Raw genomic sequence first — 27,356 nt, forward strand, 5'->3', positions numbered from 1 at the left:
GAGATCTCTGTCTTTTGGTGCTACACCTCTCTGTCTTTTGGTGCTACACCTCTGAAGATGCCAGCCACAGCTGCTGGCGAAACGTCAGGAACTACAATGCCAAGACCACGGCAATACAGCCCGGAAAACCCCCAACAACCATCGTTCTCCGGCCGTGAAAGCCTTCGACAATACATCAATTTGTTAGGTTCATGATTTGTCAGATCCCGGGGCCCTACAACGCCCCCCTTCATACTCAGAGATGCCAAACTCGTAAGGAGACTTCAGCAGGCATTCCTCCAGCCACCCTCCAAGTAGCTCTCTTCAGGCTCTCATTGCTGACTTTCCCCTCCCGTCCTGCTTTCTGCCGCTGCTGGAAGAAAAGTCAAGCGGAGCAGATCTGCTTGGGTTTTCCTCTCTTCAGGTTCTCTTTGCTGACTTTTCCTTCACATCCTCCCGTTCTCCTGCTGCTCTGACATGCCCCCCCCCCGCCTTCAAGTTCTTGAAGGAAAAGTTGAGCAAAGGCATGTCAGAGTAGCAGGAGAATAGGAGGTAGAGTCAGGGAAGGGCTCCTGAAGCTGACAAGCAGCGAGCAATGGCAGAAGGAGCTGCTGAGGCTGCTGCCATCGCCGCTTCACCACCATCTCGTTCTTAAAAATGGAGAAGGGAAACAGAGAGGGGAAGGAGTCTCCGACTACAGTTCCCAAGTAAACTTGTGCATACCCATGTTGCTCAGCTCTCAGGTTGGCAGGGAGAGCTGCCTATCAAAGTTATGTGGGCTAAGATTGGGGTTTCCACAGCAACAAAAGGTCTGCAGACATTCCAGGCCTATGTTACCTAGGGAATCAATGGATTGGTGCCAGCCTGTCTGGCATCACAAAGCATTCACAAATTGAACGAATCGGCCCAAAAAGTCATGGATTTTGTGAAAAATGCAGCCCCACAAAATGTGTTTTCATGATACACGAAACGGCCCAATTCGTCACGAAATTTGATTTGTATTTCGATTTGTGCCCATGTCTATTCCCTACACTAAATTTCATACTAGTTGGTAAGATAATTCCATAATTCAGTTACTTAAAAACAAAACATATTCTTCTTCAAATGTGTGTTTCATGAAACTTAATGGCATGCTAAAAGAACATTCTAATGTGCCCCCCAGGAAAGAGCAACAGAAAAATTCAAAACTAGCTAGAAAGAAATATGCTATGAAACATGTTTAGGTATATATACCTTCAGCTGGGCAAGAAGCTGTAAAAATGAACAAGTGTTGCATGTACAGTTCCTTTCAGGCCCAGTTCAACTACTAGGCTGCATGCTTTTAGCTCTGACCAGATAATATACAATATTACCTATCAGCTATCCATGAGGAATGCAGAGGGCTTGACTAATATCCTGTTCGACAGGGTATGGGGAAACTAAATTAAAAATAAAACAAGGTTGCACTTACCTGCAACTGTTGTTTGTCGAGTGGTGCAGGCACACATGGGATCTGCGCAAGTGCAGGCCAGCAGTGAATGCTCCAACGCAATTAAAGACATGAGGCATTCACCCATCCTTTTTGCATGCTCTTTCTTCAGGTGCTGTTATAAAAGGGCAGGCAAACAGCTCCCTCCCTCAGTTCAACTGATCACTGCTGGAGAAGGTTTACAGTGGGGTTGGAGGAACAGATATGTGCCTGCACAGAAGACTACTTGACAAACAACAGTCACAGGTAAGTACAACCTTGGTTTTGTCGTTGTGGCTTCTGTACCGTCCCACATGGTTGATTAGCGAGCTGACTTACCCAGGAAGAGAGTGTGAAGCTCTTTAGCTGAAAAGACTTCTCAAGATGGCTCTACCCACTGCCACATTTCATCTAGAGTTGACATCGATGGCATAATATTTGATGAAAGTCGAAGGATTTTACCAAGTTGCTGCTTTACAGATGTCGACTAGAGGAATATCCTGTCTGAAAGCAGAAGCTGAGTGGGCTTATATGGAATGGGCCCGGAGGTTGAGTAAGTCTGGTTGGCTTGAGCATAGCAGATCTTGATGAGCCATACAACCTATTTGGAAATGGTCTGAGGAGAGAGCTTCTGACCTTGCTAGCCTTTTCTTTTCCTCAGGAATAAGGCCTAAATAGGCTTCTATCTTTTCCCAAAAGAAAAGCTGGTAGTGAGCCATAATGGCCTAATAGTTACCAATCCAGAAGGTCAAAGTTGAAGAAGCATACACTTTGCAACCCAGGATGTGTAGTTTCCTTCCCTCTTTATCTAATGGTGCTGAATGACCTAAAATTTTAGGGAGACCCTCACTTTGGAGGGCTTCTGTTACAATAGAACTGTTGGGAAAGTGAATGAAGAGAAACCCCAGCCCTTCCTACCTAGTTTTGTAAATGTTGTCCAGTTTCTTTGGAGTAGCTGTTGTTGAGGCAGGCTCGGACCAAACATCTTTGGTGACATTGAACATCCCTCACATAATAGGAAAGGCCTCAGGATCAACAGCCTCAGCGTGGAGGACTTGGAACACCAGATCCAAAGATGCTGGAGCAGAACTTCTGTCTCTAGCGACCTTGCCATTCTCAGCATTTGTTCAGTATTCATGCGGAGGTCTTCTCTGACTGAGTCTGCTGACTCTTTGTTGACCAGATCAGGCAGAGATGGTTCCAATGCTAGCTAGGAACCGATGTTGGAATCATCATCAGACTGGCCAGTTGGTTCTAGAGTCCTGGACGGCAACAGATTCAGTGAGAGTTTTCAACCTCTTTCTTGGATCCAAGCGAGAAGATAGGTGAGGTGAGGATCCTCCTCTTGATAATAATGATTAGGAGAATAGAGGTCTGGGGAACCCTCATACTCATGAGTGTAATAGCTATGGCATGGAGAACCATACAGTGAATACTGCAACAGGTGATGGTGCCTTTGAGGGTGAGACCATTCTATCTGGTTGTTGGGACTGGCCAATACCACAGCCTCCTTCTGGACACCTGAGGAGCAGTTTGGAGAAGGAGGTAGTGGGGAGATAGCTATAACTGTCCCTGGGAATATCACCTTTCAACAGCGAGAGTGCTGATGCAGATACCTGTCTCAGAGTCAGAGCGGGCTTTCTAGGAACCATGGGTGCATCTGGGTGCCTCACTGGAACCAATGTCACAGATTAAGACCTCTTTCTCTTTTGTGGTGATGTAGGCTTCTCGTGATGTTTTGCTTTCACTTTTGCCTTCTTTGCAGGCAGTTTTGGTTGACTCCAGGATGGAATCAATGAAGCTACAGATGCACCCACTGGATCCTTGGAACTAGTCTCAGGCAATGAAGCCGAGGGAGGAAATGATGCCACCTGTTCAGGGCATTGCAATTCCTTATTACTGACTGCTGGTTCCAATGGGGCAGTGCCTTTGAGGGCCAACTCCCATAGTGCAGCTTGGAGCCAGGACAGCCTTTCATGACATGTTTTTGGCGTAAATTGCTTGCACACAATGTCATGTTTCACCTAAGCAGAATAGGCATTTTTCATGACCATCCAATTGAACAGTAGTAAAATTCATTTATTCAATTCATTTCTTTTTAAGTTAAAATATCTTGGATTAGTCTTTTGAGACTTTTTCCTTTTAGGAGACTAGACCTGGTCAGCACTGTCTATTTCAGCCAGATAAGAGGCCTTGAGCCACAGGTGCAAACCTGAAACAGCTTTCAAGGACAAAGCTTGATGTAAGCTGCCACCAGCCTCCTTAGCATGTAGCCTTATGGAGGTGGGGTGATGAGTTATTTTCCTCTCCCTTGCCTTGTTAAGACAGGCTACAGCCAAGCTTGTTGTCAGAGGTTTGGGCCCTTCTAATGGGCTAGATGTTCAGGCCAGCTGCAAGTGGCTGGTTTTGAAAAAAGTTGTTTCTCCAGTCTTTTAGGAAGAGGGAAGAGAAAGGGGACCTATTCCTGTTCTTGCCCCTGTATCTGCATTTGCTCGTTCTTGAATACTATGCCATTGGCAGATTCTTATGCTAGCAACCTTTGAGCTTTTGTCTTTGGGATCTCTGTCAGGTCCAGTATATATCTTAACCATACTGACTCCATTTTCTAATGCTTTTAGTGTTTAAGTATTTTCTCCTCAGGTGCACCAGTTCCCAGGCAGCATTCCCACCAGAGAACTGTTTTGTCTAACACCGTTCCACCAGGCATTGGCCTTGAAGGAGAGCAGCTTCCCAGGACTGAAAGATGTTGTTTTGAGAACTGTGGGGGGAGGCTGTTCCAGATGGGTATTGTTACTCTGTATCCTATGCTTGCTCTTCATTGGTAACAATGATCATGTACCATCCTGAGTCTCCTATTCAGGACAGTGGACTATAATGGACCTTTTCTGCAATAAAACTTCCTTTGCTAGACATTGGACTTATTCTTGCTTCTAAAGGGAATCTTGCAGAGAGTACCTTATCTAGCCACAGTCTGACATTTTGTTACCAATCATGTCTGCGTCGGGCCCAGCGGAATCCAAGGTTGTCCCGGACAGGGATCCTTTGTTTGATCCGTATGCGTCTCCCGACAATCAACCGGTGCAAACCCAAGACTCCCAGGAGCTGGGAGCAACCGGGAACGGAACCGGAGCCTCCACTTCTACCCTACCTCTCATCGACTTCAGTACTCGAAACGAGACCGAAAGCAATCTCGGGGCAAGGCCGAAAGCAACCGCTCTCCCCTTGATCTCGGTGCCCACCCCGTCGGAGTGGGGAGCCAGACCCCGAGAAACCAGAGAGCGCCGGGCAGGTGGACTCCATCCACGAGTCTCGATGGACGGGCGCCGAAGCCTAGAAACCGTCCCGGAACTAGATAGCAGCCAACCATGGCGATATTGGAACAGGACGTTTGAGCAGATGGAGGGGGACACGTCTCGCCGAGGCGCCCTGAGTTGGGATTATTCCGAACTTGCCCCGTGGAAGGAGCCAACGGAAGTCCCTGAACCAAGTTGGGAGCAGATACGAGGTCGCACCTATGCGGTAGATACCAGCATCTCGGCCGTGACGGGTATGGCCAAGGGAATTCTAGCCGCGAGGTCGCGAATAGTTCAAGGGGACCCTCCTCCGTGGGGCCCTTTCTCCCCGGTGAGTACAGCGAATGAAGGTTCCCTGAGCGAACAACCAGGGCCAAGTCGTATACAACAATTAGAAGCTAAGCTGATGGATATGGAGGAAAGCTTGGCTCACGCCATTCATTTAATTTCCTCAATGGGGGCAGGGGAAAGACTGTCTCCTGAAGAGATGGCGATACAGATAGCTACCCTTCAAAGTGTCATCTCCTATCCGATGGAGGAAGTTCAGCAGCGGTCGTCGCCTACCGGCGGGGGGGGCACCTATCCTGGCGAATCGGGAGAACAACCCAAGGAACTTCCCCCTCAGCGGGAAACTCCACCGAGAAGGGACCACCCGGTTGTGCCATCCGGTGAGACCCCCATCGAACCTCCTATCACGGGAGGGGATGTGCCGCCAGACGAGACCCCCGTTGAGAGGCCTACGGAAGGGGAGGAAAAGCCAAGTGATACACCGGTGATACCCCCCCATACTTCCCCGAAAACGGTCCGGCCGGACCAAGCGGGAGCGCCCGTGGCTCCATCGGGGGGGGGGAGTCCCTGGTCAACCGCGCGAAACTGTTCCCGTCGGGCAACCTCCGGGAGATGGTCTACCAGCGCCAAAAGGCCAGCCGACGCTTCCCAGAACAACAACGCCCGGAGGGGCAAGCCCGCGCGGCCTTCCACCCATTCGGCCTTCGCCGCTGCGGCCCCTTCCGCTTCGACCACAACTAACCCCGCCGCTGCAGCCGATACGTTTGCCACTGGAACAACCCGTAAGACCGCCTCCGACCCAACCGATGGGACCTACACCACTGCGACCCCACCAACCCACCCCTCAGCGGCCGATTCTTACTCCGCCAGCACCTCAACCGCTACGGCCAGCACCTCCGGCATTGCCACCAGCCCTGCCGGGAGCACCGCCACCAGCCCTGCCGAGAGCACCACCGCCAGCCCAGCCGAGGCCGGCACCCCCGGCTCAACCGGTGAGGCCACCGCCAGCACAACCGGGTCCCCTCATACCTCAAGTGCCATTGAGGCTTCCGGCGGACTTCTACCCAGCCCCGGCTCCGAGGCAAGACCTCCCAATGGGTTGGGTGAAACTAGACGCCACTTTTGACGGGGATCCCTCCAAACTGGGCTTTTTTCTAGTGCAAGTCGTGCAATTCTTCAACCGGTGGGGACACCTCTTCGGCAGTGAGGCCAGCCAAATTGAACACCTCGGCTCCCGTTTACAAGGGAAAGCAGCGGACTGGTACGTAGGACTATATAATATCGGGGCCCCAGAACTCGATACTCTCCAGGGGTTGGTGGATGCTATTAGAGCCCAATATGAAGATCCCTTAGAGGAAACCAGGGCCCGAACAGAATTGCAGGCCATTAAGCAGGGCAGCATGGCAGCGAGAGACTATATCACAAAATTCCGACAATTGGCTGCCAAGTGCCCCAGGTGTGAGGAGTCCACAAAAATTATTCTGTTCAAACAAGGACTTAATCCGAGACTTTTGGACAGAGCCCTCATGCAAGACAATCCCCCTACGCTGTTAGGTTGGATTCAACTTGTTTGCGAAGTGGAAAATCGCATTTTAGAAGTCCGTTTGGTTGAGCAACAACAACAAACGGGACAACGAAGACCATTGACCTTACAGAAGGGAGCTCGGGGAGCTGGCTACGCCACCCGTGGAGCGAGAGATGCTAGATGGCAACAAGGGCTGTGTTTGCAATGCGGACAGGCTGGTCACTTTGCAGCACAATGCCCCTACCGGCCTGTGCAAAGACCTCCGCTCCAATTACGGCGTCCAACCCTTGCTCCGTTCCCTACGCTCCAACGCCCGACTCCAGCTCCACGAGCAAACAGAGGCCGCGGCGCTTCCCAAAGGCCAGCCTCAGAAAGAGGGCTGGAAGCGGAAGAAGTTATGGAATACGATCCCGCTTCCCCAGCTGCAGAAGTCAATCCAGAAAGTCCCCAGTCGGGAAACGAGATGGATCTGTCGTAAAAGGGCCCAAACGACAGATCCGCCCCAAGCCCGTCCCTGCACGGAACCGGCCACCTGGGTCCATTTTATTCATGCCAGTGACTTTAATCAACCCAGAGAGAAAAATGCACATTCGGGTGCAAGCTCTTATTGACTCGGGTTGCTCAAGAGACATCATAGCCCCAGCTCTAGTCAATGGACTGGTCTTACCAACTCGGGATTTACAAAATCCAGTAATTTTTGAACAAATGGATGGTACCAACATGAATCCGGTCACGACTGAAACCATCCCGGTGATCACAGGCATGGGACAACATTGGGAAAAGAGGTCCTTTGTCATCAGCTCTACTGCCAAGTACCCGTTAATTCTAGGCAGCAAATGGCTATGTGATCACAATCCCTACATAGACTGGGCTCAAGGATGTATTACCTTCAATCATGCCAACTGTAAAAATCACCGTTGGAATCAAAACTGGGGCGAAGACCCAACTTATAAAGAAAAGGCCCTCCTCACCCAAGAAGAAGTCAACCAAATACCCGAACCGTACTGGCCTTTTCTAAATGCTTTCTCGGAGGAGGAAGCTGATACTCTACCCCCGCACCGACGAACGGACTGTGCAGTGGAAATTTTACCCGGAGCCTCATTGCCTAAAGGACGACTCTATCCCATGAGTCTCCATGAACGTGAAGAGCTCCGGAAATTCATCGACACCAACCTCCAACGAGGGTTCATCCGCCCAGCCTCTAGCCCCCACGCCGCTCCAGTTCTCTTCGTGAAAAAGAAGGATGGGGGGCTCAGACTGTGCACGGATTTCCGAGGACTAAATGCAGTGTCCACCAACAACGCCTATCCTATACCGCTCATCCGAGACCTTCTCAACGTCGTGGCCCAAGGTAAGATCTTTACGAAATTAGATCTAAAAGATGCTTACTTCCACGTTCGTATCAAGGCAGGGGATGAGTGGAAAACCGCGTTTAATACGCCCCTCGGACAATATGAATACTTAGTTATGCCTTTTGGATTGGCGGGAGCCCCGTCTGTATTCATGTCCATGATAAACGAAGTTCTACATGAATTTCTGTACAAAGGGGTGGTGGTGTACCTTGATGATGTTTTAATTTATTCTGACACCGAGGAAGAACATGTTCTAATGGTACAAAAGGTCCTGGCCACCTTGATGAAGAATAAACTGCCCATCAAATTGTCCAAATGTGAATTCCATAAAACCGAACTCACTTACCTTGGGTATTGTATCTCACAAGAGGGGTTGAAAATGGATCCAGCCAAAATACAGGCGATCCAGGATTGGCAAACACCCACCACCCGCAAAGAACTGCAATCCTTCCTGGGTTTTGCCAACTTCTATAGAGACTTCATAGCAAATTTCGCCCAAATCACACTCCCCTTAACAGAATTGCTGAAAACCAAAGAGAAAGGGGACCAAGCCAAAAAACCCTCTGCTAAACTACAATGGACCCCCGATTGCCAAACGGCCTTCGAATGCCTTAAAAAGCAATTTGTAACGGAACCCATCCTCTCCCACCCCAACGAACAGTCCCCCTTCATAGTACAGGTCGACGCCAGCGATACGGCGATAGGGGGGGTTTTGCTGCAGAAGGGGGAGGATGGGAAATTGCGGCCTTGTGCATTCTTGTCTAGAAAGTTCTCAGAGGCAGAAAGGAATTGGAATGTGTGGGAGAAGGAGGCCTTTGCAGTGAAAGCAGCTCTCACTAACTGGAGGCATTGGCTGGAGGGGGCGAGATACCCTTTCGAGGTCTGGACAGATCATAAAAATTTGGAGGCCCTCCGAAGCCCCCGCAGACTGAATGCCAAGCAATTGCGGTGGGCGGAATTCTTTTCCAAATTCAACTTCACCCTCAATTATCTCCCGGGCAAAACTAACTTTTTGGCGGACGCCCTGTCGCGCATGCCCCAACATAAGAGCAAGCGGGCGGAGACTGTCGACACGGTCTTCTCGCCTAAGCAACTTGGGGGCGTGGTGACTACTCGCAGCCGCGCTAAGCAGCCCCTCCCGGCCGACCAAGAATGGAAATCGAAACTTAAAACTGAAGTGGAGAAGGAGGGGAATAAAGCTCCGCGAAACAAACTAACCCAATCCCCACAGGGGGATTGGCTAGCTGGGAGCAAGTTTTATGTCCCGGACAGCCTTAAGTTGGAAATCTTGCAGCGCTGTCATGATGCTCCCACTGCTGGACATTATGGGTATCTGAAAACTTTACACCTAGTTCAAAGACAATTCTGGTGGCCGGGCATGCGCAAAGACATTTCCCAATACGTTAGTTCCTGCCCTGTTTGCCTCAGCGCTAAAACCAGAACAGGGAAACCTCCGGGTCTCCTGCAACCATTGGAAACACCGAACAGGCCCTGGGAAGTAATCTCCATGGACTTTATCACTGATCTGCCTCTTTCAAAAGGACATAATTGTATTTTAGTTGTGGTAGATCTGTTCTCCAAACAAGCCCATTTTATCCCCTGTACTACTATACCCTCCGCTCGAAAACTAGCGGATCTGTTTCTAAAACACATCGTAAAATTACATTCTTTTCCGTCCAAGGTGATTTCGGATCGCGGCGGACAGTTCGTTGCCAACTTCTGGCGGGAGCTTTTGAAAATGTTGAATATTGAACAAGGTATCAGTTCAAGCCACCACCCACAAACCGACGGGCAATCCGAAAAAACAAACCAAATATTAGAACAGTTCCTTCGTTGCTACATCAATTTTCAACAAGATAACTGGGTGGACCTTCTCCCTCTAGCTGAATTCTCCTATAACAACAGTGTACACGCTTCAACGGGAGAAGCCCCCTTCAAAATTGTATATGGGGCTCACTTCAATCCCTTCCCTTTGGACGCACCCCCTCTCCATTCCTCTAAATTGCCAGATGTATCCTCATGGTGGGGGGAGGCGGTGCAGCAATGGACTATCATTAAGAGACACCTTGAAAAAGCCAAACTGGATTACAAAAAGTACGCAGATCGCCATCGTGTGGCCGAATGGGAATTACAACCAGGAGACCATGTGTATATTTCCACAAAGAACCTAAAGCTAGCTCAGACAAGCCGCAAACTCGCTCTGAAATTCCTAGGACCTTTTCCTGTGCGCAAGGTAATAAATAAAGTGACTGTTGCTGTAACATTGCCCAAAAACCTTCGCCATGTGCATGATACATTCCATGTCAGCCTTTTGAAGAAAGCTCCCACCGACAACAAATGGCATATCAAAGCTCCACCCATTCCAACTTTAATTGACGACCAAATACACTATGAGGTACAACAAATTTTGGACTCTAAAATCAAGAGAAATCAGCTTTTTTACCTCATTAGGTGGAAGGACTTTGATTCTGGTTACGATGAATGGGTGAACTCTGCACATGTTCATGCTCCTAGATTGACCAAAGCTTTTCATACTCGCTACCCATATAAACCAGGGGGGGATCTATTTTAAGGGGGGCAGAAATGTCAGGTCCAGTATATATCTTAACCATACTGACTCCATTTTCTAATGCTTTTAGTGTTTAAGTATTTTCTCCTCAGGTGCACCAGTTCCCAGGCAGCATTCCCACCAGAGAACTGTTTTGTCTAACACCGTTCCACCAGGCATTGGCCTTGAAGGAGAGCAGCTTCCCAGGACTGAAAGATGTTGTTTTGAGAACTGTGGGGGGAGGCTGTTCCAGATGGGTATTGTTACTCTGTATCCTATGCTTGCTCTTCATTGGTAACAATGATCATGTACCATCCTGAGTCTCCTATTCAGGACAGTGGACTATAATGGACCTTTTCTGCAATAAAACTTCCTTTGCTAGACATTGGACTTATTCTTGCTTCTAAAGGGAATCTTGCAGAGAGTACCTTATCTAGCCACAGTCTGACACTTAAGAGCTAAAGCTCCCTTTCAAACATCTGGAACAAGTTCAGGGACTTCTAATAAATATAACCTAGCTTAAATAGTCTGTTGTTTTGTGCTTCTCCATATACTTCTATGTTTATTTTGTTAGCTTTTACAGTTTTCTTTTAAAAATTCCTTTTCTTAATTTGGTGTGATTGAAAGTTGTGACTTCAGTCTAAATCCAGATCACCGCCCAGAGCCCCTGGGGATGGGCGGTATATAAATTGAATAAATAAATAAATAAATAAATAAATCTTTGGCCATTTTGCCACAAGCTACCCTGGTAGTTTGTTTCTGGACTCAACCTGCTGAGTACCTACCTTGTAGGGCTGATTTCCTGTTTAAAACCTGGTAGGTCTGGGAATTTGCCTCTTGGTGCCTTTTGATTTAGTTAATAGAGGTTGGTGGAAGTTTTCCACCCTGGCAGTGAGGCTTCACTTGGCACTCCTTTTGGAACTTTGCCTTTTAACACCTGCAGGTGACCAGCAGCCCCCCTGGGGACCTAGGCGGGCTTGTCAGAAACCGCTATATGGGCCATCTTTGTTCCACAATGGGAATACTTCTTGAAGTATGCCCTCAACACCATGGATCCAAAGGCCACAGTCTGTCAGACTATGGCATTCCAGTTGGCTAAAGTCTGCCTTCCTCCCTTCTGCAAGAAGACAAGGTCTTTTGATTTCAAAAGGCTTTATTAGAAAGACAGCATTCAGGCCCAGGTGTCCACATTCCAGGACCAAGCAGATCCTGGCTGAGCAAAACTTTATTAGGAATGAGATACAAAACAGAAGTTGTTACACATCAAACCCTCAGAGCCCAGCCTCCCCCCGAGTTCACATAGCAGGAAACTTCTCAGTGGGAATGCTGGCCAGCAGAGAACAGATAAGATGCAGTATCCTCTCCCATGGAAACGGCTCTTGGCATCCCATGGGCCTAGAGAGAGAGGAAGACTAAACAACTACAGAAATAAGTATGGCGTTACTCAGGTTGCATTTCTCTAGAACAACAGACTCTGACACAGTCAACATTTGAAGACTGGAACCAAAGAGAAGAGCTGGAGATGCCCTTCTTCAGAGGTGACAAAAGAAGAACTGAGAGATGGAGCCACTTGCACATCATTTGAAGCAACGCCTGGTGAAAAAAAGTGCATGAAAAGGACAGCTGAGCATCTTGCACCTCTAAGAACTTTGAAATGTCCGTAGCTGGCCAGTGCATGTGCAGATCCCATGTGTGCCTGCACAGAAGCCACAGCGATGAACTTATGAGTATAAGATGGTCTGCACAACTTGTAACCAGCAAGTTAATACAACTTGCCAATCAACAACTGTGGCCTTATGGGTGCTTGACAGTCCACTTAATTTTTGAAGTCCCAAAGAAATAGAAAAACATGGATTTACTGAACTGCTGGGTCATATTTGGCTAATAGGAGGCTGCATTCAGCTTGCTGGGGCACAAGTTGTACAGGCCTTAAAAGTTTCCCATGCTATGCTTCTTGTCCTTAGTAAATCACTATTTTCAAATTTTAGTTCTACCACCAAATACTGCTATTTATATTTGACAGTCCAGCGTAATATATTTTATCTTTATTTTTTATTTTAAAAGCATAACAAATATACCTTAAATGTAGGCATCTGACTCTGACTGAACAATACATGTGGCAAATCTTCCATTTTGAAGACATGAAGGATCATGAACTGGATTCTGGGATTTGTCCACAGAAGAATCAGAGCTCTTCCTTGCTTCCCCCCACCTCCACCCCCCAGGAGCTACTTCTGACCATGGGAAACTTGATTCCTAGGACGGTGGAACACACATGAAGTAAGAGTGACTTGGGTCAGTGAGCTGAACAGAGGACAGAAAAGGCACCAAAATCTCTTTCATCAGAAGTTCGTTGACAGAAGAGGCAAGAAGGGCAATTTCGCCTCCTCCTAATTCTAATCCACCAACATACACAGCTACAACTCCATGTAGATCCTGTAACCCTAGCCTGGGAATTAATTATCGCCCAGTCTCCAATCTGCACTTTCTGGGCAAAGTGATTGAGAGAGCAGTAGCGGACCAATTCCAGAACTTCTTGGATAACTCTAGAGCTCTGGACCCTTTCCAGTCAGAATTCAGCCCAGGGCATGGAACAGAGACAGCACTAGTAACATTAGTGGGTGGATGATATCCGTGTGAATATAAACAAAGGCTATGCCTCCTTATTGCTCCTCCTGGATCTATCTGCAGCCTTTGACACAGTAGACTATGCCATCCTGTTGAGGTGCCTAGAAACAGAAGTGGGCATCAGAGGATGTGCCCTGGACTCGTTTAAATTGTTTCTCATGGAATGGACTCAAAGGCTGGCTGTTGGAGATCAGCTATCTCCTGAATGGGAACTATCTTGCGGGGTTTCGCAGGGCGCAATCTTATCTCCCATGTTATTCAACCTCTACATAAAGCCTTTAGGAGAACTCATTTGCAGCTAGGTGTTGGATGTCACCAATATGCAGATGACACCCAGCTCTATATCTTGCTATCTAGGTCCCCACAGGATGCAGTAGAAATCATAGATCGCTGCCTGACAGCCGTGGTGAAATGGTTGAAAAACAACAAACTGAAATTGAACCCAGACAAGACTGAAGTGATGCTTATTGGGAAAGCAGAGATCTTGAAGGATATTGTACTTCCCACTTTCGATGGAGTTTGTCTGACCCTTAATGACTCGGTTAAAAGCCCAGGAATTATACTGGATCCAGTGCTACTACTAGAAAAACAAGTTAAAGCAGCCACAAAAAATGTTTTCTACAACCTCACTCTAGCCTGGAAGATGGCTTCTTATCTCGACATGGCCAACCTGGCCACCTGGATCCATGCTATGGTAACATCAAGGCTTGACTATTGTAATGCATTATACACAGGTCTCCCATCTAAGCTAACTAGAAGGCTCCAATTAGTGCAAAATGCTGCAGCTCGACTGTTATCAGAAGTGAGCAGGAGCATCACTCTCATCCTACAGTCACTCCATTGGCTACCTATCAGTTACCGTGTTCAGTTCAAGGTATTGGTTATTACATACAAAGCTCTTCATGGCCTTGGTCCAGCATACCTACGGGACTGCCTCCCTCCCTATGTTCCTCCACGGCAGCTTCGCTCATCTGAACAGGGTCTCCTGCAGGTGCCAGGCTGTACATAAGTGAAATCAACAGCAGCCCGTTCTCTGTGGTGGCCTCTCCCCTGTGGAACGACCTGCCTGAGGAGGTCAGGAGAGCCCCTACTCTACTGGCTTTCCGCAAACGATGCAAAACTGAATTATTCAAAAAGGGCTTTTTACTCAAATAGGAGGGCTGTATTGTATGGAAGGGGTCTCAGATGCTTCACTAATGAGTTAGGGTCCGTAGATTTCACCACTGTTGCCTTACATATTATCAGTTGCTTTAAATATGTACTCCTATGTACTACTTGTGCTTTATGTTTGCTTTATGTTGTCTAATGTGAATCCTAGAAGTGATTATGTTCTGTTTCAGTATTTTCTTCTACTTTGTATTGGATTCTTGCTAACACTATGTCTTTTAAACTTGTATCTATTTATCCTATGGCATTGTTTATGGAAATGTCCTTGATACAGTATGGAAATGTACTTGATACGGATTGTACTAATCTCATATTGTGTAATCTGCCTTGAGTCTCAGTGAGAAAGGTGGACTATAAATGACATAAATGAATAAAATAAATAAGTAAATAATAAAAATTTTTTCCTGGGGGATTAATTTTCTGGGGGTGAGGCAAGATAGAACGTTCATGACTTCCTGCTCTCCCGTGTTTGCTGGTATTATCCACTTAGATGGATCAACCAGTTGCCAACAAACTATTTGCTTAGATATTGTTACTTTGCTACACATCATCCATCTTTACTGACACCATATTCCAGAACAGAATAATGCTTTCCACTTCACAGCACACATTACTTTAAAAAACATAACTACAGTGGGCTCTTGTTTAATTCAGAATTATATAAGAAAATCATTATAGAATCATACCTACCTATGTTTTTTACAGAAGCCACAGAAAGGATAGGGTCTGTTGTACTAAGTATTATTCCAAACAACATGCTAGTATCCCAGTTCCAGCCATACCTATTGATTTTATAAGTTAATACTCCAATGAAAGCACAATTCATCAAAAATCCAGGAATTGCCAGGACCAACACCTATAAAGACAAATTGTGAATATGCTACTGAAGTTAAAATAGTCCTACATGTTATATTACCTCAGAATTGTTCAACATATAAACTTACATTAAATTAAGGTGGATAGCAGTGGAGTTTTAATGGCATATTGATATTTATAGCATAAGATCAGCTAACACTAATTTAAATATAAAAGCTGTAATATAAAAATTAGAGCAGAAATTCCTCGACATTTGGCTTCATACAACTCGAGTGGTTTACTGAAAGTATGAAAATCACCCCTGTTGGAAGCAACTCTATCAGTTGTGTGTGTGTGTTTATGTGCCATCAAGACGCTTCTGACTTACAACAACCCTATGAATGAAAGAGCACAAAAACGCCCTATTATTAACAAACTTGCTCAAATATTGCAAACTGGAGAATGTGGCTTCTTTTATTGAGTCAAGCCATCTCATTCTGGGTCCTCTTCTTTTCCTACTGCCTTCAATTTTTCCTAGCATTATAGACTTTTCCAGAGAGTCTTGTCTTCTCATGATGTGACCACAGTACAATAGCCTCATTTTTGTCATTTTAGCTTCTAGGGAGAATTCAGGTTGGATTTGATATAGAACCCAATTATCTGTCTTTTTGGCAGTCCATGGAATCTGCAAAACTCTCCTCAAGCACCACCTTTCAAATGAATCAATTTTCTTTCTGTCAGCTTTCTTCACTGTCTAACTTTCACATTTATACATATTAATAGGAAATATCATAGCATGGATTATCTTGATCTTGGTCCTACTAGCAAATCCTTATCCTTAAAGATCTTTTCTAGATCCTTCATGGATGCCCTTCCAAGACTCAGTCTCCTTCTGATTTCTCCCTTTTGCAGTATTCCTTTTGGTTGATGATGGAGTCAAGGAATAGAAAATTTTGAACAACTGCAATTTCTTCATTGTCAACCTTAAAATTGTTTTAATTCCTCAGTAGTCATTATTTTTGACGTCTTGATGAGCAGCTGTAATCCTGCTTTGGTGCTTTCTCCTTTGACCTTCATTAGTAGTCATTTCAAGTCTTCACTATTTTCTGCCAGTAATGTGGTATCATCCACATATCTCAAATTGTTTATGTTCTTTCCACCAATTTCCATTCCACCTTCTAAATCTATCTTTTCTTATGATATGTTCTACATGAAGGTTGAACAGATAGGGAAATAATACACTTTTGTTACCTCTGCAAAACGCAGCATGACACAATTTGGGATAAGAGACTTACTAACCCCACATTCTGCTTTAGAGGGATGAAATCCTAGACAAAACCCTATCCTTCCCTCCTAGCAACTACAAACATTGTGTAACACCCAAAATATATTCTACAGCTGGATACAACTTGACCAGATACCACCTGGGTCAATGGCTATGGAAGTATGAGAAGTTCTAATCAAATGGACTTTCAAGATTATTTGGATCAAAATGAGTGCCCCTGGTGATGGGCAGTCAATTATTAATATATTAGGTGTACTTCTTTACTGCCTTGGCATTTTGTTCCATTCCATGTTTCTCCCTCTCTATCCTCTCCTCCTTCTTTCTTTAAATTTCCTGAACCAATCCTTTCTCCCATGTTTCCCACTAAATCTTCCTAAGGTAAGTGTCTATGAAATGTTTTTGTGTCTACACTTACATAAAAGAAGCCCTGGAACTTAAAGAGGATGTAAAGGAAGAGAACAAAGTGAGAGCCTAATAACACGTAGGCTAAACTTGTGTTTAATGGGCGGGAAATCCCAACAGAAGTCACATTTTACACGTTAACCATTCTCACCTTCAAAATAGTCTTGTGGGGGTGGACTTGTGAGCACACACAGAGGAAGGAGATGCTTTGTCAGTTTTCTATCCAGAGCATTTTTACAGATACTAAAGAGCTGTGGGGAGGTAGACTGGTTCTCTGACTACATTTTTCACGTCTGCCCAGGATACATGTATCTCAGACAGTAAGATGAACAGCCTGCTCCCCACAGCCCTTTTCTACCTGTAAAAGCAAACTGGGTGGAAAGCAGGTACCAACAAAGCCTCTCCTTCCTCCAAGTCCTTGTGGATCTCCTCACTTGTCCTTTCCTAATTCACTTACAGTTATTGTTACTATTTGAACATAAGTCACATCATTTAGAGACCATCAAACCAGGACTTGAAACCAGGGTTTGTAGTTGGTTTAATAAGGTTATCATTCTCAATGTGGAGGTGTCGTGCCCCAACACAGCGCTTGGGCGCAGGCTGAGGCTGGGCAAGGTTGCTCACCTAGGCGAGGGCTAGCTGTTACAATGTCCGTTCAGGCGAAGTTCAAAGTTAACAGTCCAGATCAAATCCAGTCAAGGCAGTCCAAACAAGGGTCAGGCAGGTGTTGGGTCCAAAAGCATGCTGAGGTTGAAGTCCAGGAATCAGTCCAAGGGAGGGAACAAGGTTCAAAGGAGGTGGGAAGGTTTCCAGGCGCGAGGCTCCGGTTGCAGAGTGGATGACGACTGAGGTTATTTCCACGCTGCTCTGAATTCAGCATCTGTTCTCATACTCCACCTTGTTTAAGAGGCAGATGGGCCAGGTGTTTTGTCATCCATTGATTGCCCTGCCTTGTCATCCTGAATCAGCTCCAGCCGCCTCTGCACTTGTAGTTGTGCGCTGCAGCGCCATTGCCAAACCACCTCCCGCGCTTTGCCCTTCCTCCAGGCTGCTGGCTCTGATGGCTCCCCCCCGACTAGCGGCCGGTGTTGTTTGTGCTTTGCCTTGGCCCCAGCGTCTTCCCTGGGGGGCATGGGCTGTACCTCTGACTGCTGCATGGCCGGCTCTCCTGGTGCCTCTTCATCCCCCACTTCCGGTTCCACCGATTCTGGGGCTGGATTTGCCTGCCCAACACAGTCCTCCTCCTCCGACGACTCACTGGCGGGTGGCAAGAGCTTGGTCCGGGGCTGTGTCATGACACCATCCCTGCTCCCAAGGCCTCCCCTGGGGGGCACCTTATGGGGCTTAGTTTCAGGAGTTAAGCCTGGTGAAAGTCCTGTAGGAGTAGGTGCAGATGCAGGTTCTCGGCCGGCTCCCAGGACCGATCGTCAGGTCCATACCCCTTCCACTCTACCAAGTACTGGAGCTGGCCATGGTACCGGCGGGAATCAAGGATGCGGGCCACCTCAAACTCCTGTTGTCCATCCACCAGGACCGGAGGTGGCGGCGGGGCTCTATCACGGAGCAGGTAAGGGGGTGCCATGGCTGTGAGCAAGTACCGGTGAAACACCGGGTGGATTTGGACTGTTGGGGGAGGTCGTCGGAAGGCCACTGGACTGACCTGCTCCATTACATTGTACAGCCCAATAAATTGAGCGTCCAACTTGCGTGACGGCGCGTTCAGAGGTGTTGGGTGGACAGCCAGACCAAATCTCCTACTTTCAAGGGTTCCCCAGCCCTGCTGTGTCGGTCTGCAGCCACTTTGTAGGCCTGTTTGGCTTTGTCCAATTGTTCCCGGAGCACTTGGTGTAGCGCCTGCGGCTCCTGAAGGAAGCCATCTGCCAAGGGGACCAGGAAGCTAGGCACAACTAGGGGAAAGTAGAGAGGGTGGTAGCCATGGGTGGCCGTGAACGGTGTCTGTTTGGTTGAGGCATGGGTGGAGTAGTTATAAGCGAACTTGGTGAGAGGCAAGAAGTCCACCCAGTCATCCTGCTGGTAGTTCACATAGCACTGAAGGTACTGTTCCAGTGTGGCGTTGGTGTGTTCGGTCTGCCCATCAGACTGGGGGTGATAGGCAGAGGATAAGTGTAGGGGTGTGCAATTTGGTATTCTAATTAGGTTAAAGTTACCTAATGAGGGCTGTTTCGGTTTTTTTCAGTATTACCGAAACTTTTTCTGAATACTGAAAAATTTCAGTAATACCAAAACAGATTGCCAAAACGATTTGGCTATTGTTTTCAATGAGAAAATCTTCTCCCAGCTTTCTGGGAGTCTGAGGGGGCCATTTTCTGTCCGAATCACACCAAACTTGGTGGAGACCTTCTCCAAACTCTCCTCTAACTACCACCCAAGTTTCAGAAAGATTGGACTTTGGGTGACCATGTTATGCCCCCCCAAACAAGGTGCCCCCATCCTCCTACACTCTCCATGGTTCTCTATGGGGAAAACAAGTCCTCTTTCTAGGTGGCTTGGGGTGGCATTTTGCAAGCAAAATAAACCCAACTTTCAGGGGACCTGTTCCCACCTGTTCTCCCACCCTCCACCAAGTTTCAGGCAGATTCCACTTTGGGGGGCCATTTTATGGCCTCCCAAAGAAGGTGCCCCTATCCACCTCCACTCCACTATTCCCTATGGGGGAAATAAGAGAGGCTTGTCTGGCTAGGGGTGGCATTTTGCATGCAAAATGCCCCCAAACATCAGGGGCCCATCTACTACCTGTCCTTCCACCCTCCACCAAAGCTCAACCAGATCCCACTTTGGGGGGCCATTTTATGTCCCCCCAAAGGTGGTTCTCCTGCCACACCACTTTGTCTTTCTACTGTGTGGAAGACTTCCACACCGCAGAAACACATGGGATTGGGGCTGCCAATGGACACAGCCACAGTCCACCTGCACCCAAACTGCCAAATACCACACACACCCTCCCCAAAACCTAACCTCCCCTGTCCTGTGGCCAGCCACTTTCTATTGATTCCTGTTATGGGAAAATCTCCCACAGCAGGAACCCACAAAATGTGGCATCTACGGCCACAAGCACAGTCCCCCTTTTAAATCCACCCCCACAGCCCCACACTGACCCAAAGACACCCTCCCCAACATTTCCACACCGGCCACTACCCCAGGAGCAGGCTGGTCAGCCGTCCCCCATTGTTCCCTGTGATGGGAACTTCTAAACTCTCTTTCCCAGGGCAATTATGCACAGTCCAGGGGTGCCACAATGGTGGGCACACTCCTGAGTGCGAGCTTGTCCCTGTGAAAGAGCACCTGAACCACAGACACCCTCCCCCAAATTCCCCCACCACCTACAGAGATGGCTGGCCAGCCAGCCCCATTGTTCCCTATGATGGGAACCAACAGCACAACAAAGAATAAAACAGAAACACACACTGAATAAAGTTTTGAAAAAAATATTTTCTCACTTTCAAAGGCAAAGCATTGTGACACATTACACCAGCAGTCCCCCACACAGAAAAATAACACAACTCACTTAACATCAGAGAATCACAAAAACACAATTCCTGTCAAAAACACTTTATTTCTTTAACAGCTGTAGGTTACACAGCAGGGGGGCACACCAAAGGGCATGCCAGCAGTATCTTACACAAAAATAACACAACTCACTTCACATTAAAGAATCACCCAAAACACAATTGTTGTCAAAAACACTTTATTTCTTTAACTGCTTTGGGTAACACAGTAGGATGGCACAACAAGGCATGAAAGCAGTCTACTACACAAAATAACACAACTCACATCACCTTTTTGACAGCAATTGTGTTTGGGTGATTCTCTGATGTGAAGTGAGTTGTGTTATCTGCTCCACCCCTTACAACTGCCTGTTGCCGCTTCTGGGCAGTAGTCTCCCGGGGGGTCTCCCGTCCTTCTCTCCAGGTAAGTCCAGGGGCTGGGCTGTGGACCCCGGACACACACACCCCTTAGCCTAGACATCGGTTCAGCCGGGTCCAGTTCAAACAGCTGGGACATAAAGTCTGCATCCAAGTGCTGCAAGACTGCCCAGTATTTGACGGAGAATTGGAAGGGAAGTAGGGAGAGGTACAACCTCAAGATCCTCGGGTTATGGTCCTTCATCGTGTGTAGCCAATGCAAGGGGTCGTGGTCATTCACCAGGGTAAAGGGGTTGTTGGTTAGGTAATATTTCAGCGTCCCTACAGCCCACTTGACCGCTAGTGCCTCCCTTTCCACGGTGGCATAACGCTGCTCTGGGGGTTGCAACTTGCGGCTCAGGAAGAGGATGGGTACAGGAGCTCCGTCTTTCTCTTGCATTAGGACAGCTCCGAAGCCGGTCTTGGAAGTGTCCGTAGCCAGGATGAAGGGCTTGTTGAAGTCAGGGTTGCATTGGGTGGTACTATGGGACAGGGCTGTCTTCAAGTCCCGGAAGGCACTGTCTCTCGCAGGGTTCCAATCTACGCGGCTCCTCATCCCCTTCTTGAGGCGGTCTGTCAGCGGAGCTGCCCTGGACGCGAAGTGGGGTATGATCCTCCCATAGTAACCCAACAGACCCAGGAAACGGCGCACCTGCTTCTTTGTGTTGGGCCGGGGGATATCTGCAAGGGATGTCACCTTATCAGGAGGGGGGCAGAGCCTGCCCCCGCCTACAACGGAGCCCAAACACTGCAGCTCCTGGAACCCTAGCCTGCTCTTCTTCGGGTTGGCCCGGAGGCTGGCCTCCCGGAGGGCCCGGTGAACGAGGTCCAGGTGCCGCAGATGCTCCTCCCAACTGGGGCTAAAGATAATAATGTTGTCAAAGTAGGACCCGATTCACTAAACGCTGGAACGTGGCGGCTGCCCCGTGGAGGACAAAGGGCATTTGCCTGAACTGAAAAAGACCCCGGGGGTCACAAAGGCTGTCTTCTCCCAGTCTTTGGCCTGCACCGGGACCTGCCAGTATCCTTTAGTCAGGTCCATGGCCAACAGGAAGCGAGCAGCCCCCAAGTGGTCGACCAGCACATTGGTCCACGGCATGGGGTAGATGTAGAACCGGGCTACGCGGTTGAGCTCTCGGTAGTCCACGCAGAAGCGGGTGGAGCCATCCAGTTTCGGCACTAGCACTATTGGGCTCTGCCACGCGCTCAGTGAGGGATATATGATGCCGAACCACAGCATCTCCTCAGCCTCTCTTTCCACAGCATCCCACTGCTTCCGGGGCACTGGCCTCCAGGTGGCCCGTGCTGTTTGGCCGGGCTCCGTAGGGATGGCGTACTCTAGAAGGCTCTCTCCACTTGCGGGCCTGCCAGTCACTCTGGGCCGCCGAGAGAACACCCCCTGGGCCTTCTCACAGAGGGTGGCTAGTTGGGCCGCTTGCTGGGGCGTTAAGGCCGGGTCGATCTGCAGGGCCTCCTCCTCCGGAGCCATTGAGGACCAGGGCAGTTCACCCCCTGGGAGTTCGAAGGGGTCGGGGGCCAAGTGGCATTCTGGTGGGGGCCGTTCATGCCAGGCCTTCAGGAGGTTCACGTGGAGGGTCTTCTTGGCTCCTCGCCTCCTGCCGCACTGGACCTCATAGGTGAGAGGTCCTAGCATCCTGGTCACTACATACGAACATCACCAGGGGTCCCCCTCCTCCCTGGGGAAGACCGTGTGGTGGACAAGAACCTTCTCCCCCAGCTGGAAAGTCCTTAATCACATACCCTGGTCATAACTGACCTTCTGTTTGGCCTGAGCGTGGGTCAGGCGCTGGGCGGCCTCCGTCTGGGATCGCTGCACTCGCTCCCGCAGCTGTTGGACATATTCTCTCACGGGTGGGGCAGGGCCATCGGCCTGGGGTCTCCATCGCTTCTCCAAGCTGGAGAGCAGCCCCCGCGGTTTGCGCCCGTATAGCAGCTCAGACGCGCTGAAACCTGTCGAGGCCTGGGGGGCCTCCCGCAAGGCAAACATAAGGGGGTCGACATAGAAGTCCCACTGGTGGGGTCTGTCATGCACCATCTTCTTGAGGGCCTACTTGACTGTTTGGTTCAGACGCTCGGCTAACTCATCTGTCTGGGGGTGGTAAGCGGAGGTGAACACTTACCGGAGCCGCTGGGCTCGCCGTTCATCCCACACCTGCCCCTCTTCCCATGCAGGGGCTTGGTCAGGGCTTGCTCGAGAAGCAAGCGCTGTAGGGACTCATCCAAATCTTGGGTGGTGGGGTACGTGCAGTCCGGTGGAGGGCCGCTGGGGCTCCAGCCTGGGGGGTTCTAATGCGGGCCCAGAGCTGGGTCCTTCTCCCAGGTTGGCTTCCTCCTGTAGCGCTGCCGCCACTTGCGGGCCTGCCAGCCTCTCCAGAGCCCCCTGGAACAGCCGGGCAAACTCCGGGGTATCCCACACCAGAAGCATCAGGTGGGGTAAGTGGGCTAACTTGGCAACTTCTGTGCTGTGGGCGGTCCCCAGGTACTCCACCGTAACCCATACGAGGGGCCACTGCTGGGCGTGACCCGACACACACGCCACCGAGGTCCAGCGATGTATCCAGGTGCCCGGTAGGATGAGGTGGGCACGGATCATCGAGATCACGCTTCCCGAGTCCAATAGCGCCTGCAGGTGCTGCCGGGATATCCTCACCGGGGCGCACAGGCTCAGTGCCCCCTTGAGGGCTGGGGGGGCCGGCCGGGTTACCTCCCAGGCCAACGCACACTCTGCCAGCAAGCTGGCCCCTGGCGCACGGGCCTGGCTCGACTGCTCTACCTCTCGCGCCAGCTCCGCCTGAGTGGCTTGGTGGAAGGCTGCCAGCTTCCTCCACATCTCCTCCAGGCGCTCCTCCAGCCATGGTCCAAAGTTTTCCTGGCCCGCGGCCCTGGGACATGCCCCTGCGATCAGTGTCTGCATCTGAACGAAGCTCCCCGTACAAGCCACCAACTTCTCAGGGCTTGCGGCAGCGGCGGCTGGGCGGGGTGCCAGTCTGTCCGGCACTGATGTCAAAGGGGTGTCAGGGATGCTGCAGGACCCTGCTCTGTGGAAGGAGGGGTGGTATACCTCACCCAGAATCCCTCTCAGTTCACTCACTGGCCTGCTCAACCTGCCCCACTCATCACCTTTGATCTCCATCATCTCCTCCTCCATCAACTTTCCTCTTCGCCTCTTCTCAGGCTCTCGTTCTGCTCCACTCCAACTCCACTCCATCACTCCTACTCAACCCACCATGAACTTTCTCCCGAGTCAGCTTTTATAGGGTTCCCTTTAGTTACCTCTGCCCTTCCTTCCAAGCTCATTCCTTCTCCTGATGCTGCCCAGCTGTGTCTGCTCTCAGGTGTTCCTTCTCTTTCACTAATCCCTCCTGGCCTCCCTTGCCTCACTAGCAGGGTGGGGCTGAATGTGAATGTGTCCCAGCTGAGGCTTCCTCCAGGCGTGCCTCCTTTTCTTCCTCCCCCCTTCTTCAGTCTTTCGTGCAGGACAGGGCTAGCAGGACCTTTCCAGGTGATGCACCTTGGCAGTCTCTGCCTCTGCTCACGAAGTGCCGCCCCAGCCGGCATCTGGGCTGCCTGTCCCTTGATGCTGGGCATGGCTGCCCTTCTCTGGCTGGCTTCGCCTTCTGGCTCTTCCTCTTCCACACCTGCTGCTGGCTGTGTTGCCTTCTCTGGAGCCTCTGGGCCCCCTGACCCTACTGCTGGGGTGCCGTGACTGCTCCACCCCTTATAACTGCCTGTTGCTGCTGCTGGGCGGTCGTCTCCTGGGGGTCTCCTGTCCTTCTCTCCAGGTAAGTCCAGGGGCTGGGCTGTGGACCCCAGACAATAGAGCTCCACCCCCACTGTAATAAACCCCCGCCCCTGCCCAAGGGGATCTGACCTGGCTCGTGGCTGGCATTTCTGCAGCCAGGAAACAGCCACACTCAATGCCACAGGCCTGAGAGTGGGTGAAAGGTGGGGCTCGAGTCACCCTGGAGAAAGTCCATTGGATGCTGGGCCAGGAGGAGGGCTCCACAGAAACTAAGCGACAGGCATTCAGCCTGTCATGCCCCACACTCCTCAGGAAGATACAGGAGGAGGGCAAGATGGCACGGGGGATTGGGAGCCCCTAAGAGGGAGGAGGGATCAGGGTTATTTAAAAAGGAGTTCTCCCAGTGAGGCTGGTGAGAAGGCGGGTGTGATTTGGCTGGAGGAGTGTTACGGCGCAACGGATAGAAGGAGGAACCAGATGGCACAACCTCCTCCCCTCTGCAACTCTGAGGCCTAGGGAAAGACCCGACATACCCAGCGGGATGGCAGAGGAACGGACCGGCATGACAGGTGAAGCTGCCACCCACACATGTCTTCCTTACAGATCACTCCCCAGGCTGTCAAGCTCACATCTAGATTATGCTGGGCTTTATGTATTCCTTGCTTGGAATTTCCCAAGCTGGAGCTGTCAACCCTATATATTAAACACACTTAATCTTTTCTTGTTCCCCAGCACCACCATCTCTGAAATAAAAGCAATTCACTATGCAAGAAGCAAGCATTCATTAAGGCAAGTGTGTTACAGTAGTAAGAGTAGGATGTGGGAGACCCATGTCAAATCTGAACTCTGCCATGGAAGTTTGCTGGGTGACGTTGAGTCAGTCACTCTCTTTCAGCCTAACCTACCTCACAGCACTGCTGTTGTGAGGATAAACTGGATGTGGGGAGAATAATGTTGTAAGCCACTCTTGATCCCTATTGGGAAGAAAAGTAGCATATAAATATCTAAATAAGTAAATAAATGTTCCCAAAGTTCACATAAGTTCAAAAACGTGTCTGCTTTTGCAAACAACACAACACCCATAGAGGGAAAAACTGTTTCTTATTTGTGTGATTTGGAGCAGAGAATTGGTAGATGGAGAAAAGGTTAAGTACATGACTCTCTGCTCCAAACTGCTCCCCTTAAAGGTGACACTTTCTACAAAAAAAGGACTATCAATGATCACTTACACATAGTCAAAATGTTTATATTACTAAAGTATGAATTATAAACAAATATTTAAAATACATTACCTGCCAAAATGATTTTCGAAATATATAACAGTCCATGTCAAATGCAGCTGTAAATATTATAACTGGTGTAAACAGATGAAGGAAAAGATTAGGATCTATGTTCGCAAGCATCTTCACCTCTTGTAACTGGCAACGTAAAAAAAGAGCAGAGAGTATTGTGAGTTTATATTGTAAAATACTATATTCTTCTTCCCCTTCCAATCACATAATCAAAAAGATTATGCCTCAACAACTTATTAGAATTCTTAATGGGTGTAAACAAGCATAGATAAGAATGACCCAACAGATATTAGATAAATTATATAGGCACTATATACTAAAAAGTTTGGATACAGTCCTTCACCAAAGACTCTGAATTAATTTGGAAGTCATAGAATAAGAGAGCATGCCTTCACAAATTATCTGGTGAAACGGCAGCGGGTAAATTAACTATTTCCACACTGTAGGAAAGTAGTGGAAGTGGAAGAGAACCCCAAGGAACTGTATTATGACCAGTGCTACTTAATTTGTGGAAAAGTGATCTCTATCTGTGTAGGAGGGAGAACACTCCTATCTGTGTAGGAGTGGCCATTTTGCAGACATTAAATTACTCAATATAGTAAAAACAAAATTGTAAAAAGCTCAGAAAGGATCTCCCCAAATTGTGTGACAGGCAACAACATGGCTAATAAAGCTCAGTATATCTAGTTGAAAAATTATGCACACTACAAGGAAAAAAAATCCTTACTACAAATATACACTAATGGAGCCTGAGCAGGCAGTTGTGGTGGAGTGCCCTCAAGTCATAGCTGAGTTATGGTGACCCCTAGCAGGGTTTTCATGGCAAGAGACTAACAGAGGTGGTTTGCAATTGCTTGCCTCTGCAACCCTGGTATTTGTTGGAGGTCTCAATCCAATTACTAACCAAGACCAACCCTGCTTTGCTTCTGAGATATAAGATCAGGCTCACCTGGGCTATCTAGGTCAGGGTGAACAGTCAGTTACCAATCAAGAAAGAGATCTTGAAGTCATGGTGGGTACTAGGGGTGTGCAATTCAGTATTCCCAAGCCTAATATATACCTGCATAATACCTTACCAGTATTATTCAGGTATATTTGAAATGCCCAGATAAATCCAGATGTATTCAGGTATACTGAATATTGGATTTCCAAATATATCTGGATTATTCAGGTTTATCCAGGAATTGCTGTGCCAGCCATTTTAAAACTGGCTAGCTGACTTCTTCAGGGCAGGCAATAGGGGAGGACGAGTGAGAAAGAAGGGAAGAGGTAGTGTTTGTAGCTACAGGCTGATCTTTACTAATGGGTTTCAAGAACAGTGTTGCTTGATTTTTAAAGAAGAATTAAGCTTCTTACTAGTGTAATTAAAATAATAACAGGATTTCAGTCCAGAGGCAGACCAAAATGGAATATAAATAACATAAATAAAATAAAATAAATAATAAAAATAATAACATTACCTAAATAAGGCTTTTTAATAAGAGTACATATTTCCACAACTTGTCAGCTTTTAGAGCAGGTAGTCCAACTGTGTTTTTAAAATATTCTGATATTTGGCTAAATGTTGATTGTTTGAAAACCAAAAAAAATGGGGGGGGGGTGGAATATGTCTGTGGATTAGTGCTACTTTAGTGAGTGTAGTGCACCTCATCTAGACCTATTGTGAAAG

General features: G+C 48.4%; 1 protein-coding gene across 1 annotated transcript in view; it reads right to left on the minus strand.

Moving 5' to 3' along the window:
• LOC129323476 (sodium/hydrogen exchanger 10-like) overlaps nt 1-26,753 on the minus strand; it is a 430,138-nt gene extending 403,385 nt beyond the window's left edge. The window contains exons 1-3 of the mRNA XM_054970016.1: nt 26,748-26,753; nt 25,688-25,813; nt 14,918-15,083 (exon numbers count right to left, since the gene is read on the minus strand). Of these exons, the coding sequence (XP_054825991.1) occupies nt 14,918-15,083; nt 25,688-25,813; nt 26,748-26,753 (298 nt within the window). The remainder of the gene's footprint in view (nt 1-14,917; nt 15,084-25,687; nt 25,814-26,747) is intronic.
• Between the last annotated feature and the right edge of the window lie 603 nt (nt 26,754-27,356).

The sequence above is a fragment of the Eublepharis macularius genome, chromosome 2 (genome assembly GCF_028583425.1).
Source record: "Eublepharis macularius isolate TG4126 chromosome 2, MPM_Emac_v1.0, whole genome shotgun sequence".
NCBI lineage: Eukaryota > Metazoa > Chordata > Lepidosauria > Squamata > Eublepharidae > Eublepharis > Eublepharis macularius.